This window comes from Ostrinia furnacalis, unplaced genomic scaffold (genome assembly GCF_004193835.3).
Source record: "Ostrinia furnacalis isolate ACB-3 unplaced genomic scaffold, ASM419383v2 OfSCF2609, whole genome shotgun sequence".
NCBI lineage: Eukaryota > Metazoa > Arthropoda > Insecta > Lepidoptera > Crambidae > Ostrinia > Ostrinia furnacalis.
The window spans coordinates 740,227-758,872 of NW_021132848.1; the positions used below are offsets into that span (position 1 = coordinate 740,227).

The 18,646-nt window shown below is 34.9% G+C and overlaps 1 protein-coding gene across 3 annotated transcripts in view; it reads left to right on the plus strand.

Moving 5' to 3' along the window:
• LOC114356027 (lachesin) overlaps window positions 1-11,172 on the plus strand; it is a 41,890-nt gene extending 30,718 nt beyond the window's left edge. For all 3 annotated transcript variants that reach the window (XM_028309112.1, XM_028309111.1, XM_028309113.1), the window contains exons 7-9: window positions 9,223-9,357; window positions 10,225-10,377; window positions 10,981-11,172. In XM_028309112.1, the coding sequence (XP_028164913.1) occupies window positions 9,223-9,357; window positions 10,225-10,377; window positions 10,981-11,132 (440 nt within the window). In that variant the 3' untranslated portion in view covers window positions 11,133-11,172. The remainder of the gene's footprint in view (window positions 1-9,222; window positions 9,358-10,224; window positions 10,378-10,980) is intronic.
• The last annotated feature ends 7,474 nt before the right edge of the window (window positions 11,173-18,646 follow it).

Here is an 18,646-nt window from a genome sequence, read left to right on the forward strand (position 1 = left end):
CGTTCACTAGAATGCTCATGAAAACATTCATAGCAATGTTTGGCTCTATGCTTGGCTCAGCTGGTTGTTCAGTTCGACAAATATAAAAACGGCGAATGCTCGATGTTCTGTTACAAGTGAATGCTCAAGTCTATATCAGCACCTTTACGTTGAACTGTGGCGTTAGGCCCTTTTCACATGTCCCGGTTGCCGGCTAACCGGCGCCGGGTACCCGGTGGTGAAGTGTATGGGCATGGTACGTAGCTTTCACATGTACCGGCGTAATTAATCCGGCATGCCCATACANCCGGTGGTGAAGTGTATGGGCATGGTACGTAGCTTTCACATGTACCGGCGTAATTAATCCGGCATGCCCATACACTTCACCACCGGGTACCCGGCGCCGGTTAGCCGGCAACCAGGACATGTGAAAAGAGCCTTACTGTGGCGGGCACACGAGTGCGAGCGGTGCAGCGCCACGCCGCGCTATACGACGAATACTTTGCGGTGCGGCGCAGCAACGCATTATGTGCTTTCGCTGAAAGATATCCACTGGTAAAGCCTGGTCCGTGAGCACGATGAGCACGTCATTGGACAAAATTCTACGTGCTCACGGACCAGGCTTTAGACAAAGATCTACACAAAGGATTTCCACAACGACTTGTCCTGTGCTGCAGAGGCTTCCCGCAATCTTCACCAGGTCGTCAGGTTCACAGGGGTATGCCTGCCTGGAGGTACAGAATTTATTAATATCTAATTTACACGAATACGTTTGGGAATTAACCTAGGAAGAGCTGCCTTATCCAAGTACAGGTTTATGTGAACTGAATTAGATATGATCTTTGAATCTGTACTACTGTAATCACGTCGGGTTATTTACTATTTGTAACTCTAGCCTGAAAAAATGTGACAACATAGGATCAGGCCATACATTCGTATGTATAGAGGTTACTTGTTTAATCTCCACACAATACAAACATTTTTGTACTACATAATAAACATACATACTTACTTATATTTTAGTCTACTCATAGACCGTGCTTTCTATGTATGAGAAAGTATTGTATAACTAAGTATTGTACACCTACAAAAAAGTATTTGTAAGTATGTTTATATACGTTTTCCTGTACAAGCTAATCCAATCCATAAATGTATAAAATAGCATTAATTTACGTACGAATGACGATTGTGGTTCGGGTGAAAAACCAATAACTTTGGCGTAGTGGAGTGATTGAAATAGCGTTTGAAACGAGCGTTTCATTCATAGACTTGAAAGTAGGTCGAACGTTCCGTCAAATGGAGTTTCTTAAACCGAGCCTATTACAAATTTAGATCAATACTTGAACATTCGCATAACGGCATTAGAAAATCAGAGAAAATAGACAAGGCGTTGATGGTTTGTTTGACGATAGTCAATGCCATCTAAGGCGGAGTTGAACCACAGAATAATAATAAGTACTACGTACAGAAGTTTTACTTCGCGAAGGTATTTAAAAAAATGTATGCTCAATGTCATTAACAATATGGTGTAATTTAGCCTGTCTCAAGAGTCAAGCACCATTTTGTTGACAAACGTCAGTGATCGACACTGCGCCGAAGCTATAGGGCTGACTTCGGTAAAATGATGTGACGTGAGTCGCCAAACTGCAGAAAATGGCGGAGGAAATACATGATTTAGCATGAATTATCATGAATAATATTAACTACTTATTTACCTCTCAGTGTCTTGAGGCAACGTAAAAAAGTACATTCTGTGTTTTTATTATTATTTAGGCAGTTAAATACTGCACAGTATTTAGTACACCATTTTCTTTATTTTCTTTCATCATACACAAGAATACGCGTGCGTGAGTCAATGTTCGCTCGTATGTGAGGCCTTGTCGAATAGTATCCTGTAGGTGGGCCATCGTGCGTGTTTTGTTTTCGATGTAAACTCGCGGAGATGAACAGGCCTGGTTGAACCAACTTACTTTGACCGTAACTATAACAATAACCGGTGTTTTTTGTATAGAGTTTGACATGTTTTTGACGTTTGTTAAAGTTAAAGTAAGATGGTGCAACTCAGCCTTAGAAAATCAGTAAAATTATAATCATAGCGTAGATTATGTTTAGATGACAATGTAGGCTTAGAAAACTAGCTGACCAGGCAAACTTCGTACCACCTGTATTTATAAGCAATAATATTCTAATGGTGAAATAATTTTCAAATCGGTAGTTTCGAAGCTTATTTGACACAAACAAACAAACATTATGGCTTAGTTGTACAACTTTGACCGTAACTTTAACGATAACTAGTGTTTTTATATGCAGTTGGACAGATTTTTGACGTTTGTCAAAGTTAAAGTAACAAGGTGCAACCCAGCCTAAATTTTTCTTCTTCTCAACATCAGCAAGGACAATCTTTGCTAATATGCGTACTCCTTCGCAATAAAAACAACATTATTTGATTAGCTCTATAAAGAACATTCATTTATTATGATTAGGCTTCCTCGGCCATGTTTACGGAGGCGTACGAGCTCATTAATTCGAACAAGTTTTGTTACAAGAGCAACACTGAAAGCTAAATAAATAAGTATCATAATAAGTATTTTTAAACCTTAATGCAGAGTTTTGTACCAATTATAAAAACATCTTTTTAAAAAGAACTACTTTTCAAAATTCAGCGGCTTTCATTGTAGTGTAAGCTTATTATAATACATTATTACAAGATAGTACAAATTAGTCAGGTACTTCATTAATTAGAGCTTTAGTTAAAATGTTTGGCGATTAAAATTAATATCTTACACTTTTAGAAAACATTTTTTGAGCTAATCTTCAAGTAAAAGTAATTTGAGGTAGAAAAATCTATAACATCTACGCTATGTGGACATAATAACGGTAATGTTACTTAATTTCATAAAACTTACTTACGTAGGTAATTGTTGTATTTTGTTTTGAACGATATTGACTTCAATTAAAATTCTGCCAGTTTTCTGAACAGAAGCAAAACTAAACAAACTCCATCTAGATGTCGATTTCAGACTAAAATAACACTTTGGGTACCTTCAAATTAGACGGCCGTGTGCACGGCACTGCCCAGTGTATTGAAAACGAGCCAATTTACATGAAACTACCGAGTTCAGTGGACAAAATTACAGTCGGTATGAGAAATCACTGTAATCAGCGCTTTGGATCTAGCAAAACCTTTGTTACAAAACAGTTGGATTAAAAAGCTTGTATTACCTATAAATGTTAGAAATCTAACTACACTATACAAAATATTGATTAGTGTGATACCAATGTAACATAAAAGTTATTTATTTACATAGTTATTAGTATATGGAATCGCTGAAATATAACAAAAAAGTTTTGATATGAATGCGGTACTTTCAATATTATTATTCTTCGTCATTTTGGATTACGCTGTATAGAAAAGAATAGTGTTTAGAATAAATGAGTATAATGAACATAAATCTAAAATTATAAGACCTACGATCGCCTAATGACATAGGACATACATGATTGTTGTTGTGACTAAAAGGACTTACATAATTTAGCTCACTCACTCATGATTTAACAAGAATTTTAAAGCAGATAAAGCAGTTCACTCAAGAAAGTCTCAATAATGTCGTCTAGACACCTAATTTTGGAAACCAGAAACTTATAACTTCATAGACTTTCTTTGATGTAATTATGAGTTTATAGAACTTGAGATTCAGGTTGTATTATTAACTTTTTGGCAACTTTAGGTACTATTTTACGCTCACTTTACTTAGGCACTACTTAAGCAACTACTTATCTATTAATAGTGTAGTTTAATCGTTATAAATGATGGACCGTAGTAATTTAATCATACCTACGCATATATCGCGATGAGTTTGCGCACGAAAAAATAGCTATGCCTATTTAGAAATGGAATTCATGGTATTATCAATTATCACTGGTCAACACTGAACAAATTTCCAGAGACTTTTTGTTTGTTTTCAGTAAAATGAAGTGTGCTGATCACAAAAATACCATTGGTTTCTTTCTAGCAGCTCTAATTTTCATTTTATACCCAAGTTAAAAATTATTACAAAAATACGATTTTTTACGTACTTTATTTAAAAAAGTAACTGTGGTTGAGAAAAAAAATGTCTTTTATTAGATTTTCTTGAATGCTGTGCCTGTATCAGATCCCGACAAAGATTCCAGCAGTAATTGGCCATCATATGTATGTCCCATCTGCCTTGGTAACGTTTTTCCATAGTGCGAATATCTTGGTGAAACCTTTCACCTTCAATCTCCAAGGTTATCAGGAAATCGATCGAAATGAGAATGTAAATAATGCAGTTTAATGCTCATGTTACATCCTAAGTCTTTCAAATTGGACAACATAATATTAATTAATTGGAAATCGTTATCTGATTCATGATTCCCAAGAAAATTTTGAATAACTAAAACGAAACATTTCCAGGTTCGCTTTTCAAGTTCGTTCATAGATTCCACAAAGGTTGGGTCTTTTATCAGTTGTCTAAACTGTGGTCCATCGAAAATGCCTGCTTTTAACTTTTCATTGTTCAATCCAGTATTTTTTTTTGACAGATAAGCAAAACATTTGCCATCTTTATTGAGGGTTTTTATAAACTGCTTTAATACCAAGTTTTATATGGAGTGGTGGCAATAAAGTTCGGTCTTGATGAACTAAAGATCGATTTATTACATTTTGTTTAGCATCAGTTACTGACTCCCTTAGTAGCCACACTTTTGGAATCCAATGTTTGTTTTTGTCGCGGCTGTCCCATAAACATATGAAACATGAATACTTAGTATAACCTGCCTGTTGTCCTAAGCGAAAATTCACTATTTTCAAATCTACACAGATTTTCCAGCTATGCTTTTCATACTTCAGTTTTTCCAACACCAAAGAAATGTTAAGATAAAAGTAGTTCAAGTACGCAGATTTAACGAAGGCCGTGATGGATTTACGATACTTTGCGAAGGTAGCCAAGCCACAAATAATAACACAAAAACTATTTGGATCGTTTAAACAATGTCTTCCCTTCGTAGCCATTGTTTTAATTGCGATTTTTTTTAATATACCCGTTTAAATTTGACGAATAATGCTCCGTCACCTTCAATGCGGGTAGAATGAAAAATCTCGAAAACTAGAGCTGCTACGCAAATTCTGGTGTGATTTTTGAAATTAGCACACTATAATACTTGAAACATAATAATAATATTCTTGGAAAATTTTAAAAAGTTTAAATTTGTTTATTGAATGTTGAATTATAATTGAATGTTGTTTTATACATTGTGCTAATCTAATCCTATCTAATAGATACAAAATGTCAAGTTCAAAATAGGTTTCCTAGCCTTTTGTAATACCTATTTTATTACAATTTATTTAATGGTTTATTAAGGTGTAACAAATGAACAAACAAATAACAATTGAATATGAATAGCTCGTATGTATATAAGCATAAATAAGTGGAGCATTGAATTACGTAAGTTATTATTTAACTTATTGGCATAATACTTATGTGGCATGTTTGTAACTAGTTAAAAAACAAATACAACAATCGGCTTCGTAGAAAAATACAAAAACCATAACTCGCCTCACGAGAGTGGAGTAAATAAATAATTTCTGCCGTCGAATTTAATAAGAATTGTTTGACTTTATCGTGACCGCTTCAACACGCAATTATAGGTACCGACAGCACATCAAGCTACCCAGTAGGATCTCAAGTCGTTGGATTAAGTGCTATTTTGCGACAAAAATGTCAAATGTGCGTCACTGTACAGTTGTAATATGACTTTTGAAAGGCACTAAAGCTTTTTTTAACCATTAACAACAAATCGATTAAAGTAATGGAATACATTACTTTAGAAACTTTTATTAATTAGCCGTGAATTAAAAGTTAGTTCTGGAATAAGGAAGTTTTTAACTTAGCTGTTTTTTACTACAAGTTAAATAATGTAGAGTGAGTTAAAAGTTTTAAACTATTTTCTACTGTGTTCTATGAAAATACGTAGTACCTAGTTAAAGCTACTAAAAATAATTTGCTGCTCCGTAAATTTTACAAACGCCCAAATTTTGTACGAGTAGGTATACACTATAATCTGGCCTATGCCAGAATTACAAAATTAATTTATTATAGTTTATTCATAATCGTATTGGAGATTAAATTGAAGCGATTACTAATGTCAAGTAGTGACACTTCACAAATTAAATTAAAACAAGTGTTAAATCTGCTTGTTAATTATTGATTAAATTAAACGTCCGCGTCAATAGAAAACACACACAGAAGACTGTCTATGCTATTATCATACAACCGACAAGGTTTCAATCCCGATCACATTGAATCTCACACTTGTATCTATTCGCCTACTATTGAAAATTGACCACTTGCCGCGTAAGTTGGCGGCGGTCCAAAGACGAGTACAAGAGAATGCGATACGCTATCTGCCCGTGCTGGCCACTTTACGGTCTTGCTGGCTACACAAAGAAATGCGACAACAAATGAAACAAATACATTTGTTGGGACAGTGAGGCAGGATTGGATGTATTTGAACCATAATCTTAAGTCCTTCGGTATAATAACAATAGACATTAGCTTTGCTTAAATTTTCAAATAATTATGTCAGACTCAAAAACAAAGTTAGTTTTGCAGATGAAATATGCGTTCCCTAATACTATCCAACTGTAAATGTAAGTTTGTTATGACAGAAAGGCGTTACTAAGTAAATTACAGAATAACTATTTTCCTTTATAATTTGTTCTACATATAAGTGCTGCTTCTTACCTAATTATGATTCTAAGCCAGTGGGAAGAAACTTTTATGATAAATTAAAAACCTTAAGGGCTATAATTTTTAAATTGGTTAACTTAAGGGCTTGATTCTTCTACAGCTCTTATAGTTTTGTATAAAAGATTTTAATTTTAACGGCATAAGTCTTCCCGCTTTTTTAAGCTTGGCCGATTGGGAGTGATCCTTTTTTTTTTTTTTTTTAACGTTTAAATTTAAAATTTTGAGGGTTTATTTCAAGGTTTACAATTTTTTTTAAGATTACAGAATACTGACAAAATGTACCTAGGTAATTAAGTTATTTAAGGAATTCCTAGAATACAAGATAGTTATCTAAGAAAAAAAATCTGTCTACTGAACAATAACTTTCCAAGAATTTGTTCAAAGAATATTTTCGTGAATACCTTTTATACTCAGCAGACTCATTTAACATAACACACTGTTTTTATAAAAGAATCCTCACAATATTACAAATTAGAATGAGGAAAGAATATAAATTAAGATAAATAGCTTTACTTTATCGCACAGAACAAATACAAAGGAAGGTAAATAACAAGCGAAATATTCTTATTAGTCCGTCATAGTAAATGTATCAGCCAAGGTAGAGAGATTGTGGCGTTTTGCGACAATGTTTAAATCATGGATAGGAATGGTTTTAATGACTTAAAACTAAGGCTGAGTTGCACCACCTAACTTTGACCGTAACTATGACGATAACCGGTGTTTGTATGGAGCTTAACAGATTTTTGACGTTTGTCAAAGTTAAAGCAAGATTATGCAACCCAGCCTAAATGGTATAATATTATGGTATAACTCATTTATTTATGTAAGTTAGTAGGCTTTTAAAAAGCACTTTAACACGTCCCAGTATTAACCCTAACGCTGCTTAAGGACAATAAATGGGCTAGTGCTGATAAGAAGCAGCGCAAGAAACTCAGTCACTATTGTAAACTACTATTTACTATAGTGGTGTATTTCATTATACCTACACACGTTCTTCCGATGTAATTGGATTCTTTGGGAATAATATTTGGTCTCTTTTTACATAATGTTTCATCTAGGTCTAGTACTCCGTTATTACTTATTCAACTTAAACGAATATCCAATGTTAAATAAAATTTTCAATATCATCACATCAATACTGCTAAGACGCTTTCCATGTTTTCTTGAGATGCAGTTGGAATGCACCTGGGAAGGTTTGTTTGTCTTGTCATTTAATCTCTATTTGTTTTTACTACATGGAATGGAGAATATTTTACCTAAAATTCAGATATAAAGTGAATAGGTACAAATACAAATAGGTTAGGGAAGAAGTTAATTGGCATTTAACTTTGTAACTGATTAAAATATTTTTCTATGTGTGTCATTATGCCTTCATTAGACTAACTGGAACAGAGTACACTCGACTACCTACGTAACAGCCTAGGCTAACACATTAAGCTCTCAAAACTAACATCTTATGTATCTTAAGTAGTTCTAATAAGGTATAATTTTCAACTAAATATACTTGTCTACTATGCTGGCACGGTACGTGTCAGTAAATAAAAAAAAATAAAACCGACTCCAAAAAACCTACACTAAAAAGCAGAATAATAATTACCTACTTATTTATTAGGACGAATTATTAATATTTATGTAGGTATACCATGATTGATACTTAAAAAAAAAAAAAAAAAAAAAAAAAACATACGGGTCGAATTGAGAACCTCCTCCTTTTTTTGAAGTCGGTTGAAAAGGGGCACTAAGTAAATCTCAGGCAGCAGTTGTACCGCGGCTCGCCGCAGGAGTCGAGTGCGGTTGCTCTTTATTGCCGCACCTTATCTCGCTTCTTAGTGCCCGAAAGGGCTGCGTTGCCACATATTTCTTGCTAGCTCCCGAGATTATACGAGATCGCTTGTAAATTTTGGTTTAAGTAACTTTTTATGGTGAAAGATATTATTATTTAAATGAAAATAAATACTAAATCTTGGATATCCAGTTCCAAACTAAACATACTTACTTTCTTACATAATCGTTTGGTACGTAAACCACCACCTACGCCAAACGGCTGTCTATATTAATGAAATGGCATCTTCTCATTTGCCGACACGATCCAGAAGTACAAGGAAAAGATATTATTTTGTTAAGGCCGTGTATAAATCTTTAAAAATTCAATAAACGAAAACAAAAAATAATTGTGAATCTAAAGACCTTTAGGGCTCCGCGCATACTAATTTTCGATACTGAACCGCGTGCTCGAGTTTTAGCGGAGAAAATAATTAATCAAAACGCTTTTAGTTTATCTCAGTCAGACATTATTATTTTTTTTTTTGTTTTTTTTTTTTTTTTTTTTTTTTTTTTTTAAAAGATTATTAGTAATTTGTTATTACACAAATTACTAATACTCCCGTTAGCCCCTCGTACTAAGCTAAATATAATGAATATTAACTTTTCCCTGCCATTTCTTCTAAGAATCATTGGTTTTTTTTTGTTCCAGTTCCGCCGATAATGACAATACAGAACCAACTGGTGGGCGCGAAGGAAGGAGACACCGTGTTCTTAGACTGCCACTCGGAGGCGTTTCCTCGGTCCATCAATTATTGGACGATAAACGAACAAATCATATCACAATGTAAGTACAAACACCGGCACGCCATGCTATTTATTTGGCAACAAAAATGTATATCTAGTGTGCGGTTCACTGTACTTAATTAGGTGTCAAATAGTAAAGTCATTCTGGGTTGTATTGATCGGACGATTTTTCAGTTGCTTTTTGACGCTGTCTTCATTAGTTGAACGTACTGATAATTAAATAATAATAAGACATCTTCATAGACGTAGACATAATCATTTATGTAGTGAAAAAAATCTATGAAGGGTAAAATAAATAATGTAAAGGGCTACCTTCTCTTTTTTATTATTCACTATATTTTGAAGTTTATAAGTGCCACTTGTTGTGTAAACTGAATAAATATATTTGATTTTGATTTTGAAACAAGTTTTGTATAATTTCATCGCATCAACAAATTATTAAAGATGTTTAGGTAGGTACCTACTAATAGACGTTTGTTATATATTTCCTTGGGTTCTTTATTATAGTTGATAGACCCCAAAATTAGTTTCAAAATAATAACAACAGCATAGAAAATAAACTACAGACAGCATCAAAAGAAATTCTTCATCTCGATTTATAAAGAAAGCTGATATTTCAAAGCCTTCTTCATTTTAAACCATCCTGTTTCTTTTGATGCAAACAATATACTTTTCTCGTGAATTAAGTTAATAAGAGTAAAATTACTTATGTTTTGCTCTTTAAGTACTTTGGCCTGTAATTATTAAAAAATGTATTGAATTTTCAAGTAAATTACACAACAGTAAGGAAACCACGCACAACATAATTAGTCAAATTAGCCTACTTGTTATTTTTTAGGCACGATTCAAGTTGTTCAAACATCTAGGTTTTTTCATAAGAAAAACTAAATAATTTGATTTTTTACAGCGGACAAAAGGTTCGAGATAACCTCAATAGAAAGAGGTTATGAAGTAGACATGAGGCTGAAAATCAAAAAAGTGGGGAGGCACACCTTCGGCACTTATAGCTGCATATCAAAGAACTCCCTAGGGGATACGGACGGGACGATAAAACTGTACTGTAAGTATGAATCATACGCTAGCAATGTTTACATTACGAAGGCACGCGCAAGTTTTATTACAAACTGGTAATTTATTTTGTTTGGGAGTTACCAAGTTACGGAAAATGTTTAGTTTCCCTTTCTTCGTTGTCGGCAAAGCGATTTTGTTGCGGTTGCCAGCTAGTCGGGTCCATTCGCGGATATTTTCCAAGCTGCTCATAAATAAGTACACCAAAGTTTCAGTGAGAATACTTACTTAGAAACCAGAAATCTGAATATCTAAAAATTCAAATACTACCACCAGTTTTGTATTTCTTGTAAAAGTTTTATCATTTTCATACAATAATATTCCAAACAAATTAGATAAAATTGATATTAGCTACATTTACGAACATCTGAAACTTATATCGAAATCAAAAGAACTCGTGTAACAAAACATGTTCATTAAGTAATTCCTGCCCTTTCCGAATCTGATACTGAACCCATTACTTGATGTATCCATCGAAAGTAAGGAATGTGGCTGCGAAAGGTCGAAATAATGGGTACGCCGGGTAACGCGATATTTTCCGGAGAGCCCTTGGAAACCCGAATAGGCGAAGTTCTGACTTGGGCTACTGTTACAGCTCTGTCGGGGAAGTATGAGGAGATGCAGTACAATGAGGTTGGGGACTTCGACGAGACTCCTGACGTCAGCGAGTTGGAGGCACTCAAGCGCAGCGCGGGAGGCCGGCCGAGAGCGCACCTCGCTCTTCTGTTAGTGCTCGCCGTGTTATAATGCTACTTTGTATATACAAATATATTGTTACGATTACCTTTTGCAGCTGTTTTATTTTGTCACAGCTTAGGCGTTTTTCACATTGTGACGCATGGTCGTAAGTCAGAACGGTTCCAAAACCGGTCATCATAAGACGTACGACGCTCTACAATTTTTTTGTCGTTATGTAAACTAACTACTACATTACAACTTTCATACACGACGAGGTTTACCTCAGTGCGATACTAACATCGTATTGACGCGGTCCAAAATGTGTTGCGGTGTGAAAGAGGCTTAAGTACGTCCAAAACATTACGCCGTTAGAGATTAAATAAAAGTATGGTTCCACAATATTCGAGTGGGTCGCCGCCAGTGACAGCTGTTTGTTGTAGGTAGGTATGGGTAAGTGTTCACCTAATATGATTTTCTCAGTCCTCGCCATCTAACAATAGATGCTCCAAATAACAAAGGAATCATTTTAAAACTTCGCTTAGCATTGGAATAACGCCTAGTTTCGTAAAATTTTCACACACAAAATATAGAATTCAATTTTTTAATTTAAATGAAATCTTAAGAATTATGTAGAGCTGAAAGAGATCAACAATTAGTGGCTAGTAATTAATTATATTACAAATAAAAAAAATATTTAACCGCCTTCTATCGCAAAGCAATGCCGTAACCGGGTGTTTAGATACAAAGCTCCAAAATGAATATTGAGAAAATTTGTTGAGACAAAAGAAAAGACAAGAGAAAGTTGGTGAAGATTAGAAACGCTGATTGTCGTCCAGTTCTGAGTCTAACTTACAATTATATTGCCTTATCAAAAAAAGTTACACCTTAGTTGAGCTCTGGCTTAAATTGTCGTTTAGTATGGAAATGTCAGCATCAAATCCAGAATTTATCCTAGGCGTAGTTCTATCTATTTAGTTTGTTTGTTTCTATCCTAGGAGTTAGTAGAGCGTAGACTGTCAATAAATAAGACTTAGGTACTTCTACACTAAAAGTAATAGGTACTACTTACTTGTCATAAAAATTAAATTAAAATGTGGACGTTTTCATCCATTTATTTATCGTTTATAGCAAATTCAATAATCAAATTCACAAAAGCAACTTATCAAACAAGATATCAGAAAATTTCCTAGAATATATTTCTCTGAATCGTCTCTTCAAACAAAAGCGATTTCATCGATCCGACAACAAAGTCAATCGCAATAACGGGGATCTTGAAAAGAAACTGCAAACTATAAATCGTGGCGCTTTGTTTCAGTGGGACGTCATCGTGATATATCATGCACGCCGCGTCTTGGGACTTATATATTTCATGTTAGTCCGACGGGCAAGGATATTCGCGGCCACCTGAGCTCGTCACCGACAACAGTTTCGAGACGTGAATGTAAATTTGTCACACAAACCGTCCAAAGGTGTCACGTCACCCCTATCTCCCGTATCTCTAACAGCTACTTTATGGACCCCGCGAATCGTCGCCTAAAGAGACACGACGCCGTCTGAATTCATTCCACACACGCCCTATCTACCCGATTGCTATTTCCTCCAGGTAATTGGTGCAGACTTTATAGTGCGAACGCTGAATAACAAGTTGCTCAAAGAATTGAGTGCACATTTTAATTTTATATCATTTTAACACAATGGCATAAGTAATATGCATAAAACAAATGACTACACCGACTGAGTTATAGTTACGATTAAAGTTAAGGGGATGCAACACAACCTTAGTATGAACTGTACCACTGCTATTGACAGGTGGTGGACTCAAAATTTAAAAATTTCTACCTCAAGCCAATCTAGATAATGTAACATTTTAACTGGCCTATATTATCGACATGATTTCAGGTCAGTTCATCAAATTGAAACCTATTCGATTGTATCTTCCTTTTAAGATGAACTTGATCAAATTGATCATCAATTGTACTTAGTTAATAGTCTGCTACTCTCAATAATTACCTCTACAAACATTAATAGCAATTACTTAACATTTATCACTATACTGCTAGCTGATATGTTTGTGGACCACGACAAAGCAAGCTTTGTATTTGAAATTGTGATATTGTGATAATTGCCGTCATTAATTTAACACAACAGCTGTTTCTGCCTTCAGACGCAAATATTATTCTATTCCAAATATAACTTATACTCACAGGAGCATTTAATAGTTACACAGAATTACGTGGGAGAACTAATTACCGTAATTATAAATTCTATAATGATCCGATCGTGTAATGTACAATATAAATTAAGGATTATAAAGTCCGAAATTAGCAGGCAATAAAGTGCTCGTTAAAAAATAAATAACATAAGGTATTATTAGCAGACGAAAATAAAATTGTTTAACTGATATTTACCAGCGCGAGAAAGCCTCTACGCAAAGAAGCTAACGGCTTGATAAATTACATACCTAATCATGTAGGTCAATATTGAAGACGTCATATTACAGTCATGTACTAGATCATGTGCTCAAGGAAATAATGCAAAACAAGACGATTAAAAAATCTAGCTTCTAGAATCATAGTGTTAGAATCAAATAGGTATGAATTAATGTTATTTGAATAGACTGTTGAAAGAGTAGTAACTTCAAATGAATGAAATAACATTCACTGAGCTTAAAATTAGTCAATGTTTATAAGAAAGTTATTAAAAAACTTTACTAAATAACCTTCTATTGCATAACTCATCATATTTCTTCCCAAATACATGTTTCAGTCAGTATGTATTCTGATTAACCATTACTTACTTCTCACTTAGCCGAAACTTAGTCCAAAAGCTAGAAACTGCAGTTTCCACAATGCGTTAACCCAATAAATCATTTAGCGCAACTTAGCTACATAAACTAGCACTTCCCTGTAAAAGTCCCAGGATAAAAAGCGAAGGTGGAGCAGGAAATAAATCCTCAAATTGTTAAAAAAGTGTGACAAATTGCAAAAGGTGACATTGCTTAAAGCTTTCTTCGGCGATCGTGTGTCTGTCTCACAATCAGTATCCTTTCAGGCCCGTAGGGTTGTCACGCGCGGGTCCGGATGCATTCAGGGGCCGGTCCACTTTGACTGGGCCCGTTTCGGCCCGCACCGGCCCGTCCGTGATCTGAAAACGACCCGATAACCTTGCTAAAGAACGAGACGATGTAATCAACCGTGTAACGCTATTAGGCCGTTATTTCTGTAAAATTTTGGGTATTCTTCGGCCGAACCTTTGCTTAATAGTAACTTAGGTTTAATAAATGTGATAATAGTACTTTAAAAGCTCTTTAATTTTTACTGGTCACCTTATTTTAGCTACTGTAACAAAGTTTAGTTTATAAATGAAAGCTAAATGGAACATAGAACATTACATTGATATGATACAGGTTTACAGAATAATTAAGTACTAATCTTTCTGAGTAAAGATATAGGTACTACGAGTATACTTACGAAAACGTTAAACAAATCCAATATTTAGTGAAATAAGTAAAATAGTTTGCTACAGTTTTAATAGCGACATTCCACGAAAACCGACATGCATGTAGCAATGAATTAGAATGGAAAAGAATTTGTTAACAACTACGAAACTTTACTAGTTCTGGCTGCAAGCCTCCTCAAATAACAGCACTTAGAGCATGTAAATTAAGAACTTTATTACAATGACGCATAATTTGAGCGTTGTAATTGTATTGTGGAACGCAACTCATACTCGTACCAGTCAAGTCACGTTAGTTTTGAGAGACTTTGAACCAAAGCGTTTAAAGACATTAAAGGTAGCCTACTAGTACTTTATCAAGATCAGTGGTTCGCATTATTAACAGACTGAAATAGATTTCTTGAATGATATAGGTAAGTATCATTCATCATCATTATCATTAGGACATCCACTACTGAACATGAGGCCTCCCCCAATGACTTCCATGATGACCGGTTGGCAGCGGTCGGCATCCAGCACCTTCCTGCTGCCTTAGTAGTATACCTAAATTATCTAGATATTTACAAAATTCCTACCCGTATAGTATTGTTGAATTAACATTTCTTACTCACAATTTCCGCACAAAAGTTCAACATAATTACAAAAATATTCATAGAAGCTCTGTTTCTCCTACAGTAAAATAATTTTCTGTTCCGGTTCACCAGTTTCTTAGAAATAAGATTATCCATTATGATGTGCAAACACAAAATACGAGAAACATAAAACTCACTTTCAAACAACCGAATCTATAAAAAATTCAGACAACGTAAGCTGTAAAACTCAGGCACTTAATCAAAATAATTAGCGTAATTAAAGGTACTAACGATTAGATGACTACAACTGCGATGATTTTGGGACTCGTTAACAACACGATTTCAATTTTACAGAACGGCGCGACGCGTGTGGCATTAATGTCAAGAACACGGTTATTTTACTAAATCGTTACAATTTAGCGACACCATTAACCCCCAAACACTTAATGAAATTATATTGGACACGCACCGGTGAGCATTTGACGGTTGGCCCGGTAAAGTTGGTGTGACCGGTCAATTTTCACCGGCCGGTATTTGCGTCGAATAAAAATGTTTCGCCAACGCCGTGTTAAGACTGAAACGTCGAGGCAGACCTTTTAATTCAACATTGGATTGCACGATCATTAAGAACCAAAAGGGATATTAAATATCTTACCGCGATTGCCAAACAATTTGAGCTTTTGAAGCTTCGTGATTGTGTTTTAACGATTCTTATTCCAAACCCTTCCATTTTTTCCGCTTGAAAAAGCTGTTCCACTTCTAGACAAAGACACAAAACATCGCTCTAATTATGGTCGGACCTCCCAATTGTATTTTCCTGAGACTTTGTTAAATTCATTTTAATTGGAAAGGGATCCCTAATTCTTGAAATCAAATTTTAGAATTAGAAAAATAATCTTGTGGTAAGCAGTAAATGTATAAACGATGAAGATTAATCTTAACACTATAGCACTTACGTTGCTACAAATAGGTGCTAGTTTGCAATCAAAATATGTAGTCTGGTGAGCTATAGACTGGAGGCATTCTTCAATTGTAAGGTCATTTACTTGGAATGAAACACACAACGACTTCCCTGGCAGATTAATGGACCGGGAAGCGATTACCCTTCCCCTGGCCTCGCAATGATCAAAGATTAACTGGCTACAGCAGCGTTACGCAGTCATTATGTGTAGATCAGGAACCCTGTCAAAAAACCAGTTGTAACATTAATCCCATCAAAAATATTTTCATGTAAAAATGTTGCAAGACGAGACATTTTATAGCTGGTATTATGTAAAAGTTGTCAGATCTCATGTAGATCCAAGCTTCTAACTCAATACGCCCAAACTGCACAAACTCTATACCTTAGCCAAAATAATATGATGCATGGCCGCCTTTTATTAAGTGCTTAAATCTATGATTGATTTGAATCGTATTTTTAACTTCTTTTCAGGGCTTAACTTTATAATCACAAAGAACTTCTTGATATAATGGTATTCTCATATACATATACCTTTGTAATAATGCCATTGCAACTGATTCAAAGGGTTATGATGACTAGCTTTTTAAATAATTAAAAGGGTAGGCAAGCGCACAGCAGAGTTAGAAACATAGACGTCCTGGTTCACGTTGGAAAATAAAAAGTATCCGTGCACGTTGCACGCTCTACCGGGGGGATATTTTATTCACGGTGTAGCGTGACAACTGGCCAGTCAAACAAATCAAAGAATCTACTAGGTGCCATGCTCTACGTCACGATTCCGATTCAACACGTGTAAATGCAATAAATATTGTGCTGTAAAACGTAAGGCAAAACCACGATGGAATTTCCCTATGAAATGAGGTTAAAGGAATGTAATAAGCCGTTAAAATTCCTTTGAGATAAACAGGTAAATAAGTCTGAAAGATACGATGTTGAAACTTTATCAGAATATTATTACTTGTTTTCTTTTTTACTTCATATACCTCAGCTATTTAAGGGTAAGTATAATAGTTTAGGTAACATCTAGCTATAGTTGACTGTTAAATATAATTAAATAGGTATTTGAATTAAATTGTACATACATGNGCAAGAAGAGCGGGCGGCGAAGTACAGAAATGCTGACTCCAATGGAAACCTCACCAGAGCTTCGCAGCCCAGGCGACAGAAGTGATCGAGCATCCATCCAAATCGGTACTCGTCCTTTTTAATTAATTAATAAGCTTTTTAAAAAGTTAATTTTAAACCTGAAAGTTATAATTGGCGCAGTCTTGTGGATGACGAAAAATCCGCTTCTTTCGACCATCAAAGTTGTGAAATTCGTCTGAAACCTACGAGCTAACATCGCTGAGAATGCAGCCGCAGTTCATTGTTCTGTAAGTGCCAGATTCCTTACATTATCCCATCCACATTTTATTAATTATTTTATTGTGTATTTTGTGTTAGAAAGACCAGAATCGTTCGAATTTTTCTGACTCTACTGTTACTTTTTGTGATTTTATTAATTTACGTTAAACTGAAACAAACTCTATATTTGTGAAAAATGGAAATCGGTTTATTTAGAGCCGCCATTAACATCGTTCCTGATTACGATGGTAGTCCAAATCAATTGCACAAATTTATTACTACATCAGAAGCTATTTTACAGCAATACTATGATGACCAGCAGGCAAATGCCTTCCAGAGCCAAATGGTTCTCTATTCTTTATTAGGAAAATTGAAAGGCAAGGCCGAGGAGGTTGTTACCATCAATGGAGCCTCTACTTGGCAGGAAATTAAGCGTGTTTTGTTACAAAATTTTTCCGATCAACGCGATGAAAATTCACTAACCAGGGATTTAATAAACCTTCGTCAAGACAATAGCTCTCCTCAAGATTTTTATGACCGCTGCATGCATCTTTTACATACTATAATTAATTATGTGAATTTACATGAAGTGGATCCAACTGTTAAACTGTGTAAACGCGAATTTTTTACCTCGCAAACCCTTAAAACATTTTTAGCCGGTTTGCGAGAGCCACTAGGCTCTACTATCCGAGCCATGAGGCCCGCCGATTTACCAACAGCAATTGAATTAATTAAAGAAGAGCAAAATANCATACATGTACGTAGTAGTATGATTAAATTGGACAGTCTGGACTAAAACCTGGCCAACCCGCTCTATACATCCCATTGTATACTGAGCATTAAAATAATAATAGGAAGTAAAAGTACTTGAAAATTCTTTAGCTTTGCTCGTTCTCGCACAGTAATACAATAAAGCAAAAACAATAAAATACTCATTCGATCGTGCTAAACGACAAATAAATCTATAGTTTTATTAATTTTTTGCGCAAAGTGAACTGAATGAGCCGGCGCTAATAAATTCAATTAGAGAAATCCCTTTTTCACGGTTCCACTGATCAGTCTTTATGAACGTCCCGTAAAAACGCTCGGGGAACTCAATATGAAGGCACCTAACTATACTGAGCTATTTTCGACGCAAATAGTTCTAGTGGAAAAGAATCCGACTCTCGTCATTCTAGGATAGTCTTTGAAAAGGGTTTTTTCTTAATTCTATGTATAATAAGTATGTATTTACAAAAAAAAAAGTATTT